General features: G+C 49.0%; 1 protein-coding gene across 1 annotated transcript; it reads right to left on the bottom strand.

The window, feature by feature from the left end:
* Nucleotides 1-243: 243 nt before the first annotated feature.
* Nucleotides 244-2,653, bottom strand: CALHM3 (calcium homeostasis modulator 3). The gene is made up of 3 exons (XM_010224965.2): nucleotides 2,367-2,653; nucleotides 1,342-1,597; nucleotides 244-705 (listed from the first exon to the last, which is right to left on the bottom strand). Exons 1-3 carry the CDS (start codon nucleotides 2,651-2,653, stop codon nucleotides 244-246), a joined length of 1,005 nt encoding a protein of 334 aa, XP_010223267.2.
* Between the last annotated feature and the right edge of the window lie 8,678 nt (nucleotides 2,654-11,331).

Below are 11,331 nucleotides of genomic sequence, written 5' to 3'. Positions count from 1 at the left end.
ACAACAGAGGAGCTAGGAGGAACCTGCAGATGAGAAATGTCCTTAATGCAGCGGAGTCCCTTGGACTGTAAGGGCTCGCTAGTTCAGCTTGCAGATCTTGCTGGCAAGGCTAGAGCAGCTCACGCCCTCAGGCAGCCCTTGCCAGCGGAAGATTTGAAGGAAGATGTGAGGACCACTGTCACCTACCCACTGGTCATTGCTTTCTACAGAGACACAACAGTGCCCCTTGGGCATGGGGCTCCCCTACACCTCACTGTGTTGAGGGTTGAGGGGCTGCTTGCTGGGGCTGTGTGTCCAGGGTGCCGGCGATCTCTCCCTCCCCAGAGGATGTCGCTGGGTCACCTGGCTCACGTCCAAGGGCGGTTTCTCATAGCACCACGTCTGCAGAAGCCTGTTCACCTGGTCCTGGTCTGTGATGCCCTGGAGAAGGTTTTCCTCTCCTTCAGCCTCCTTCTCCTCCCTGTGCAAGTTGAAGCTGTGCAGCTGGATCTCTTTCCGCATGCTCTCAAAGAAGTGGAGGATGCACTGGTGAGCAAAGTGCCGGCTGTGCTCGCAGCAGGTCTCCTCAAAAATCTTCTGCTCGATGTCGATGTAGTTACTCCAGTAACGGGTCTGCAGGAGGGCGGCGGGGCTCAAGCAAGGTCTCAGCCAACGGGCAAGGAAAGCTGCTATGATCAGGATCAACAAAATGCTCCAGCCGAGTGCCTGGGTGAGAAGAAATAAGCAGTTACACCAGGAATGTTCCTTGCCCATATACGTGGGCTTCAGCAGTAAGGTCGGGGTGGGTTAGGCTATGTGCAACTCTCTTTCATAGGAAGTAGTGCCTATTTCCAGTGTCCTCCTACCAGCCCTATCCTTGACCTGGCATGGTACCGGGCTGGGATCAGGGGATGCAAAGCCAACATTTTGCTGCCAGCCATGTCCCATTCCCATGTCATTCCTGAGCAAGCTGCCTCTGGTCTCTGGTCACTCAGCTTTCACTGTCCTTAAAGAAGGAGAGCTGTGAGGGTTGCAGGTAGAAAAGTCTTCTTGTCCTGAATATAAACAGCCTTAGGACACTCAGATATTCCTTGCAAGATGGTGTTTTTTTGTTTGTTTGCTTTTCTCTAGAAACAAAATTCTGTTAATAAAACTACGTTTTTTCTTCCTTCTCTTTTCTTCCCCAAGTAACTCCCCTGGAGATTACGCTGAGAGGGTCACCCTTGGTGACATGAAGAAGCAAAGAGCAGTCTTGCTCCCCACCTGGCCATGGCAATGCTCTTGTAAATCATGGATTGGAAGGAGCAGCTGAGGCTCCACCGAGTGTCTCTGGTGGCACTGGGAGCCACGGCAGAGACTCACCTGGGACCAGCATCGCAGGTACCTGGACACTGCCTTTCGGGACGTGTTGTTCCTCATGAGCTCGTCGTCTTTGCAGGGCACCTTGGCGAGCAGCTGCTGCACTTGTGCTGGGGTGACGTTGGCAAAGCCCGCAAACTTCTCGGGATCCACCGAGCCGCTGAAAGCACAGATAAAGCATTTCCCATCCAGGAGGGTGATTATGATCCAGACGATGGGCGCAATCATGGCTCTCTGCAGGACGGAGGAACACATGTACCTGGGGTGGGAGAGAGACCCATGAGCAGGGACGTGCTGCAAGCTTTCTCCTTGCCCGTGGGGACCTCCCTGGTGATCAACAGCCCCTTCCTGAGCTGTCTGGTTCACAGGACTTTCCCCAGCCTTGCTCCAGCTAATGTCTTTTTCTGCTCTGAGTCCCTTTGCTGGTGCTGCCTCCCACTGCAAACCTGCTCCAGTGCCTGGTAGCACTTTACATCCTGTCTAAACCTGGTTCAGCGCCTGGTCCTGTTGCTTCAGCTGGAAAAGAAAACATGCTTAATCCTGCTTATATTAGGGGAGAAAATGCTGTTGTGAGTGTGCTGGTTGGTGAGAGATTCCTCTCTCAGGCCCTCAAAATGGAAAGCTCTCCCGTGCACCATCCTTGTCCCAGATGGGACGTGAAAGCGCCACGTATCATTACAGCACTGCGAGGACATCGTGCTGTGCCAGCACCTCCCCTCCCGGGCAGCACGGTGTGTCGTGAGCATCTCCCTGGGACGCAGGGAAGGCAAGATGCATCTCCAGGAACTGATTTCCCGGAGACGGCCTCCAGCTGCTGGAAACCCCCAGAGACTTGCAGACTCTGCCGAGGCCGAACATGGGCTGGTGGGTGAGCACTGCACCATGTGGCCAAGCTGACTTTCAACAGCTTCTTGTCCTGTGCATGGGGTGGGAGCTTTTAGGCAGCACGGGGGACGTGAGTCTCCTCTCCTTGGCCGAAGGCAGGGACTCACTCGCGCAAGGAGCGACGGGGAGGGAAAACCACCCACCTGACAACAGCCGGGTCCTTGCCCCGGCGCCCGCGCGGCCGCCTCCACTCCTCGAGCGCGGCGGCGGGCTGCCGGGTGAGCAGCAGGCCGCAGAGCAGCAGCGCGGCGGGCGGCACGAGCAGCATGCCCAGCCCGTACGCCTCGTTGTACCGCGGCACGCACGGGCAGCTGAAGTCGAAGCACGAGTACAGCTTGACGCTCGCCAGGGCGAGCAGCCCGTACACCCCGTTCGTCACGGACTCCGAGTTGGACTGCAGGTACTGCAAGATCATCCGGAAACGCTCCATCGGGCACGCTCAGCCACAGATGCTCTTCCTGGGAAGCCACCAGCTCCGCTCCTCGCGCAGAAGCAGAGTAGCGCCCCCGCCTCCTCGAGCTTCCTGCTGTCCCCTTCCCAGAGCACAGGTGGGTCTCCAGCTGGATGCTTCTCCCGGTGGCTTTCCGAGGCGAGCAGGGGGATACAGCCCCCGGCTGCCCCCTTTCCCTGGGGAGGCTGCTCCAGAGCTGCCTCCCTGCCTCCGCGCATGGGCAGCTGAGCAGGAGAAGCTGGGCCAGGCAAATGAGCTCATTTGTGTCCCTGCTGCCTGTCCCGGCTGCTCCTGTTTTCCATACACGATGCCTTTCAGGAGGCTGGTGAATATTAAAAGCTGCCATCTGGTACAGCAGAGGATGTTGCAGTGGGGGAAGCCACGTGTGCTTGCCGCTGGCACTGGGCATTTGTTCTGGCTCGCGACCCATCACGCAGCAGGTTGTACACGGACAGGCTCCTTCCTGCTCCCCGTCAGGGACCACAGCGCAGGCACAGCTGCTTGCATGGAAAAAACACCCCAAAACCTCTAAGCGAGGGAGGCTGTGTCCTGCGGGACAGTTTATAATTTCTGGTCATTGTCATCATTTTAGATATTCAAAAGGCAATCTTGCCTTTACTCTAGAAAGTTTATTTTATGGATCAATATATCTCCTTGGCACATGAGAGACCTCTCTCTCGCTCTCTTTTTTTTTTTTTTTCCTGGTCTATTCAATAACCAAGTATCCCTGAATCATTCGTTCATTCTTAACATTCCTATCAGTCATCTCCATCATTTCCATCATCCATCCCCGTTCCCTGCTTTCATTTGAAAGCATTTGCACACTTCTTCACAACTCAGCTTTCCATGTGTGTTTGGGGAGAGAAAAAAAAAAAAAAAGTGCTTCGGTGCTTCGTTTAACTCTCTTCTTTAAAAAAAGAGAGGAATCATCTCCATGGCCACGCACTCACCTTCAATAGTGAGGTTGCTCAGCCGCTGCAGCAGACGCGCGCTGCCTGCTACAGGCACCTGCTCCTTTTACTGGCCTGACTGGTCTGCCAGGATCACAGCAACATGCAGGGAAAGGGTCCGTATCGCTGCTCGCAGGCACTCGTACACATACACACACACACGCTGGGGATGTGACACGTGCTGACAATGTCATCTCTGCTCTATACCGCGCACAATTGCTTTAATGACATGCAATTGCACCAGCCATGAGATTTGTATTGTCTTTTGCTGGTGCATGGAAACAATGGCTAAAAGCAGCAGTAAAATCCTGCAGCTCATCAGCCACCCTTTCCATCTGGCTGCCACGTGGCAGCATTGGGATGTCTTGCTGAACCCAGCAGCCCTACCAGTTCCCCAACTCCTATGACACTATTGGGTTTTGCATTTAATGCCTTGAATTTCTATGCTGACTTGGGCTCAGAAAGTTTTGTGAGCTCTCAGTGGAGCAGTTATTCCAGACAAATCATTTGCCTTCCAGCTCTCCTGGGAAAAAAAAACAGTAAAGGCTAAATAGTTCCTCACAGCTCAGCAAAATAAGGTGTAAAAAAAGTGGGAAGCACCATCTGTGCAAGACAAGCTGCTAGGGAATTTTAGCTCTCCAGAAAACAGTTGCCAAGCCTGGACATTTGGGGTCTCTAAAGGTTGCTCTATGGTCGCTGTCAACAGCTGTTGTGAGCCGAGGTTTTATCGTGACTCGGAGCCGAGCGGTGGAGCTGGTGAGTTCCAGAAAGAAGGAAACATTCCTCAATTTGTGGCGAAGGCCACAGGGAGCTCAGTGGGGCACGAGAGGTGTGCAAATTGCTAGATGCCAGCAGATTTTCAAAACGAGTTGCAAGGATAAACTCTTTTAAAAAAAATCCAGCTTGTTCTTCATTAGAGTGAAAGAAAGGGGAAAAATTAATTATTTAATTATCCAGGCTGAAATTTTCTGCCCTCAGCATCTGCCTCAGGCTAAATGTTTTCAGGAAACCACTATACAGATGGGTCAACTGCTTTTGAAAATGATGTAAAGGGAAACAAACAAACAAAAAAAGCACTTCTGTTAAAAATGGGGAGGTTTGTGTCAGCTAGTGCTTTTCGTGTCCTGGAGAAACGTACTGCAATGACGAATTTGCTTGCATGACCTTTGTAGAGTCTTGGTAAGACACATTTCTCCCATTAGAGCTCCAATATTTCCCTGTGTCTTGTGTGTGATTTTTCTCCCACACTATTGCCTTCCTTTCAGATGAAGCTAAATATCTGAATGTCCAGAAGTTGGATGGCAGCACCGGGAGCCTCTATGCAGGCCTTGGAGAAGCCTGTGCATCTCCTGCTACACTGTGTGTCCAGCATGAGCAGCTGAAGGAGTTTAAATCAGCTCTGGAAATTTAATTTAGGAGACAGTCACCTTTTCAAGTGGCTACAAATGGAATAGGGGAACTGTGTTGGTCTTGGGAGCTGACAAATGAAAACTTGTCACTGGTGATATCCTTTTAATAACCGTATGGCGCTGGATTACTATGTGTGCTGTATCCAGCACTCCAGGATGTCAGGAGGATTGATTTCCTTGTAAGTGCTGCATGTCCCTGGCATAGGGACCACCCTGTCTTTCCAGCACCTCTCACCTGTTGAATTGGAAAATCCCTTCAAGCTGCCCACATCCATCAGAGGACAAGGGCGAACGTTGCTGCAAGGCTTACAGAAAATCTGCCACCTTGTATTTAGGTAAAGGACATTGAAAGCATAAGTGAGCTTTCCTAGCAGAGCTGCCTGCAGCCCAGCACCTCCTCTTTTCCTGTGTGAAGTGGGTGGACCTGCTGCTCACCCTGAGGCACGCAGTAAATACCCGGGGCACCTGCCTGTATTTGATTAGCAGGTTGCAAACAGACATTAGTTTTATTACCTTTATTCCAGGCTGCTTGGGGAGTGATGTCCCAGCCATGTCTGAGGGAAAGGGAACTGGAACAAAAGAGCTGCAAAGCTGCCAGAGGATTTTACCCCTTAGCAGTTGGAAAGCATCAGCATCTTAGACTTATTGCAGGGGAAATGACCTTCCATTCCCACTGCCCACAAAGGAGGGCACAGGCAGCAGTTCCTCCTTCCAGATACCAAATCATCACTGGCAGCATAGACAAATCAGACACTCTTAGCTCCTTGGGGCAGGGACCACCTGCATCTTTGGATTTTTGTGGAGCTGCCCAGCCTAAGCAAATAACTGAGTAACAACTGCCAAATGATAAATGAGATGCTAGAAGAATAACAGCAGCATTGTGAAATGTTGTTTGTCTTCACTAATAGGGCTCCCAGGAGATGAGATACTCCCGTGTGCTGCCTCCTAACTTCATTAAATCACCAACTGCAGCTGACTGCCAGTGAGGAAATACATGACTTAGGTGTATGCTGGGCTTCTTAAGAACTCATTACATTCTGTTATCCTGGCCATTAGAGCTTAGTTTTCTGGCATACATGAAAGCTCAATTTCCTAATCTCTGTGTTGTCCCAACCTCAACCTAATTCACACACTGGGAGCGCTTTCTGCAAGGCCATTTATCTGCACGGCTTCGAGCTGATGATGCAGCAGGATAGGCCTAGGCGGAGTCTCTTCTCACCTTGAGAGTGAATTAGGGAATAAGGCTGAGAATTAGGAAATGAGGCTGATCTCTTAGTATCCCAGCTCAGTGATTTTCAGTCTTTTCCGATTTGCTGACACTCGTGCATCTTCCAGCAGCTGTGCAGGCCCTGCATAGCAGACTTAAGGCTGCTGACATTTAGTTAGCTTTTCTCATTTTTTCCCACTCTCATAAAATCAGTCTTCATCCCTGGGGAGTCCAGAGGTTACAGGCTGAAAACCACTGATAACAAACTTATCTCAGAAGATCAGGGGTCTTCAGTTCGCAGAGATGTCACAGAAGGTATCTGGGTAGGAAGAAATAGGCCTCGGTTGATGGAGATTCTCTCCAAGCAGTGACCCCAGGCCTGAGCATCCACATCGGATTTGGGGCTGGCATGAAAGGTCCCAGCCCTGCGTCACTGCTTCATGAGGCAGGAGAAAAGAGCAGTTAAAGCCAGAATTTATGCCTGTACCGGGTAATTATTTCACCCAAGATGCTCGCTCAGGTAAGTCACTGCTAAAAGCTGATTCTGCCACTATGCTCTCTTGTACCAGCCAGAGCAGCTCTTGGTTAGCAGGTGCAAGACACAAGGTCTCTCTAGGGGCAGATTTCAACTGCCAGTCCTCCAATATGATGAACATGTTGGATTACTGACATTCCTGTCTGTTATGTTAAGACTGCAGGTTTAAATGAGCATCAGATAATACAAGCTTGCTTTGTTTAACCATAGAGAATGCTGCTTTGCAAAATAAACTCTTGATCGTGTTCCATATCTCATTACAAGGAGTTTCATATTGGCAATCAAGATAACATGTCATATAAGAATTATGCTTTTTATCATCTACTACCAGCAATTTGGGTAGACATTTGAGTTTCTAGATAAGCACACTTGAATTTTCCACACAAAATTCCTAGCAAACATTTCTTAAAATTCTCTCTTGGCTATGGACAGGTTACTATAACATGGATCTACCTATACTGAGATAAGGATTGAAAATATCACTTCTGGGACCCACAAGCAATAATTTTTGAGTTCCCTAGAGACAAACCAAATAATCCTGTAGATCTTTTGCAAGGAGTAGTCTTAGATTTCCATAATTTATCTGTAAGGAATGGAAGGAGGTTGTAAAGATAGAAAGAAAAAGGAAATTTGTCAGGAAATTTCACATTTTTTAAAAAAATTTCTTTTTTTGATTACTTGCAGCCTTTAGAAAAACCTTCTGTGTTTTTGAGTCCAACATAGGACTATGAAGATACACCCTGGTGCCACCACTGCACACTCGGGCAGTTTCAATGGGAACAGGGTTAAGGGGGAAGCCCTGGCTCCTTGCACAGGGCAGTGCAGGGATTAGAGCAGAGGAGGGAGCAGCACAAAGCCCCCAGACAGCATGAAAATGTCTCTTCTGGGCACAGCACTGTGCCCTTGCAGACGTGGGTAGGAAGGAAACGCGCTGCGGGTCGTCCTGGCAGCTGTGCAGATGAGCCCGTGGCCACGGAGCGGAGCTGCAGGCCCTGCGCACCGCTGCTTCCGAGTGCTGCAAGGGCTGCCTGGCCGGTCCGCCCGCACCCGGAGGGGAGAGGGGGTTTTTAACAGTGCAGAGCATCCCTCTGCATCCCTTGAGGCGAGCGGCCGGGGCCTCTGCAAAGCGGCGCCAGGCAGGAGGTGCCATCCATGCACCGGCACCGCCGCTGCCGCCAGCTCCGCTGCTGCGCGCTGGGATTCCCAGGAATGGCTCGCTGAGCGCTCAGGCAGCAGCACTGAAACCCTACAGATGTTTTCTTGTTATGAGAGAACCTGATTCTTCCCCATGAGGGTTAAAACTCCTCTCTTGCCCATTTTTTTGGGGCCTGTGTAGTGGGAGATTTATTCCTCCGGTGCACGGTGCAGTTATTCCCTCCTCTATGGAGGGATAATTGTATAAATCCACCTTTGTGAAAGGGGGATTTGCACACAATGAGATTTGATTGGGCATTGCGAAGGTGCAAACCAGCACAGAAAGCAGCAGTAAATCTGGCTGGGGTTGGGATCCCCCCCATGTCTCAGATTTCCTTCATGCTCTAGCACTGACTGCACACACACAGGGAGGGCTAAGCATCACTGGCACCTTCCTACCCCTAACTGCTGCCTCTTTTTAAAAAGTCTTTTCTTTCAGATAAAAATTTGTCTTGTCTAATGGATGCCTTTGGTTAGGATCAGCTCTATGGAAGAACAGCTCTCTCTCTGTCATTTTGTTAAGCAGCAGAAAAAAAACGAGGTTGCTTAGAAGATGAAGGGTATCTTAGTCATGCATGGAAACATCATAATTTTCTCTCCTAGCTCTTCTCACCTGCTGAAAGTAAGGAGCCTTTCTAAGTATCTGGGGCTCAGATAGCAGCTTAAGTGTCACGGGGACCTGTGAGATCTGCTACCCAGGGTATGTGCACACACACATGGAGTGCTGTCTGGTCATCAGGTTCCTCTGCAAAGTAACAGCAGAAGATTTCTGATCCTCAGTACAATCCGTGTTCCAACAAATAAGTACCATTTCACTTATCTGGTGAAGGTAGGGTCATCGAGGCTGAACCCCTTAGCTCTGAATTGCTCAGAACTGCTCCTTCACCCTAGCTGCAATTCATCTTCTGGCAAAATTAGTGTCCTCTTTCACCAGATTGTCTTGTCATATGGTTCTTGGCTTTATCTGTGTATATAATGCATATTCTCACATCAGTAATCTTCTTTTCTGCAAATTTGTGTGGTATTTGTGTAGTGCCGGGTGTCTCTGGGATGTTGCGAACACAAATGCAGTTATCTGATTATGGCAATGCTGTCTTTCTCCCAGGAAAATAACATCCTTCCTTACCCTTCTTGAGGGAGTCTGTTCCGTTCACCAGCAGCAGATACTCTCTGTGATAAGTGACTTGTGAGTGGTGACTATGGCAAATTTCACCTCTGCTTTGCTATGGTAAATGAGAAACCGACAAGTCCTAGATGGTTCAAGGTGTTCAGAGTTGAAGGCCCAGCTTCTCTCACTCTGCCCCACTCTTATTCTCTTTCGCACACTTCTGGAGCCTTGGAGCTTGTCTCTGCAGTCAAAACCAAACCACTAAATCCACCCCCTCAGCAAGCTCTCACAGTCCATTTAGGACAGAAACACACCATCATCAGGGACTTCAGGTTCTTCAGAAAGTCTACTCTGCCCTCCTAGTCATCAGACCACAAAATAGCTTTGGAAGACAAGATTATGAAGTACAATTTGTAACTCTACCAAAAGCCAGCAATTATGGGCTCAGCAGAGAAATGGCCTTTTAGGGCATGCTGCAATTTTCCATGTTCACTGTCCCAAGCCAAGCTTGTGGTCCCAGGGGCCATCGCTACCTGCTGTGTCATGTGCCCCGCAGGGGCTTAAATCCCACAGCCTCTGCCTTGGGCAACATTCCATATTCTGACCTGGATTTTTTAAAAAAAGCTCTTAAAAGTTCTCCTGCTTTTAAGCAAATAGCTGGAATCACCTCCCATGGGCTGACAGGATCCTGTGGCTTCGTAATAGCTGCTTTTCTGCTCCTCCAAGTTTCATCTGCCATAAGTGCTTTGAGCATGGGCCTGTTCGGCGAGCTCTGAGTGCACCTGAGTCTGTGTCCAGCCTCCCAGGAGCTTGACTTCTAGACTATCAGTGGCATTAGATGTGCTATTGGAAACGAAACACTGTCCTTTCATCAAGATCTCTCATGGGTAGGACACCCCCTTCCCTCCCATCTCCACAGAGAGATGAACCACTTCTTGTCTTTAAACTTCATTAAATATGCCTTTAACTAATGGCACTCTCCCTCTGTAAAATATCATACCTCAAGGGCTGTGGGATGTTGGAGGCCTGAGCCCAGACCAACTATTTTGGTGCCTAAGGAGTAAATTCAAGTTTTAGAGGCACAGCAGCTGTGTTGGGGCACTGAGGAGTCCCCCCTTGGCACCCAGGCGGAGGCCGGGACGCTTTCCCAGCGCCCTGCGCTGCCTCCCCGCGCCGCTCGCTGGCGTTTGGCTGCTCTTCACCGACCTGCGCAGTGGAGCAGAACAATTGGCCATATAAGTGCAAGACATCAGTTTTATTTTGGATTACTTCTGGTTATCAACCTCCCAATCTCTGCATCTGGCATGGCTGTTGTTTTACTGCCTGTGTCCTCTTTTAGCTGCAAGTATACTCTGGACGGAGAGAACCATTTCAAACCCAGCTATGGCTCTTGATTTCTTTCCCAAATTCAGGCTGGAGTCTACCCTAAAGGGATTTGGCTATTGCTAAGATAGAGAAAGTGAAAATGAGAACTGCAATAATTATATAAAAATTAGACCCTTGTCTTTGCAGTAAGAGCCTAGGGCTTTAACCTGTTCAATCTGTGGAAAAGAAGGTCAAACGATGGAACCACAATTTATAAATATCTACTTTGGCTACTGGATCGAACAGAAAAACACATAATGAGCTCCACTGACCTGGAACCTGCAACTCAGCAAATTCAGGAGGGAAGTGAGTTGCAAGTTTTTAACAGAGAGTCATCTAAAATTTGCAAAAATTAACCTGATAGTGTGGTAAAGCTTCTCCTTTACTTGCAGTCCCAAAATTAAAGGAGAATTTGTTTTGAAATAAGTCTTAGAAACATTGAAAATCTCAGCAATAACTCTTAGGCAGACAAAAAAAATTGCCTTTGAATTCAGTAGACATAACTGGTGCAGAGACATGTAGAAAAGATGATAATGTCAGAAATATGTTCATCAGTAAATGAGTGCAGAAAATTTAAATCTATTCGTGAAATGAGTAGTGATGGGTGATGCTCAGTTACTAGGCTCTAATGCTGCCTGCAGGATTTTAGTGACAGCATGAACAATATGAGCTGCGCGGTTAGAACCCGGTATTTATTCGTACTGAAAGGGAATGTTTAGCCCTTATGTTCACATTTACCAGAACCCAGTGACAGTATCTGATTTCATATTGTGATCTGTTGTGCAGACGAGAAATTTTGAGAAAAGAACAGATCTGTCAGCAAGATTATTCAAATCAGCCCTTTTGGGGACTTGCTCTTCTCTGCTCCTCCCTGGTTGCGTTGTGCGTT

The sequence above is a fragment of the Tinamus guttatus genome, unplaced genomic scaffold (genome assembly GCF_059628265.1).
Source record: "Tinamus guttatus ecotype Peru unplaced genomic scaffold, ASM5962826v1 Tinamus_guttatus_pri_ptg000314l, whole genome shotgun sequence".
NCBI lineage: Eukaryota > Metazoa > Chordata > Aves > Tinamiformes > Tinamidae > Tinamus > Tinamus guttatus.
Note: the sequence above shows the minus strand (reverse complement) of the source record. Positions and strands in the feature narration are given on the sequence as shown.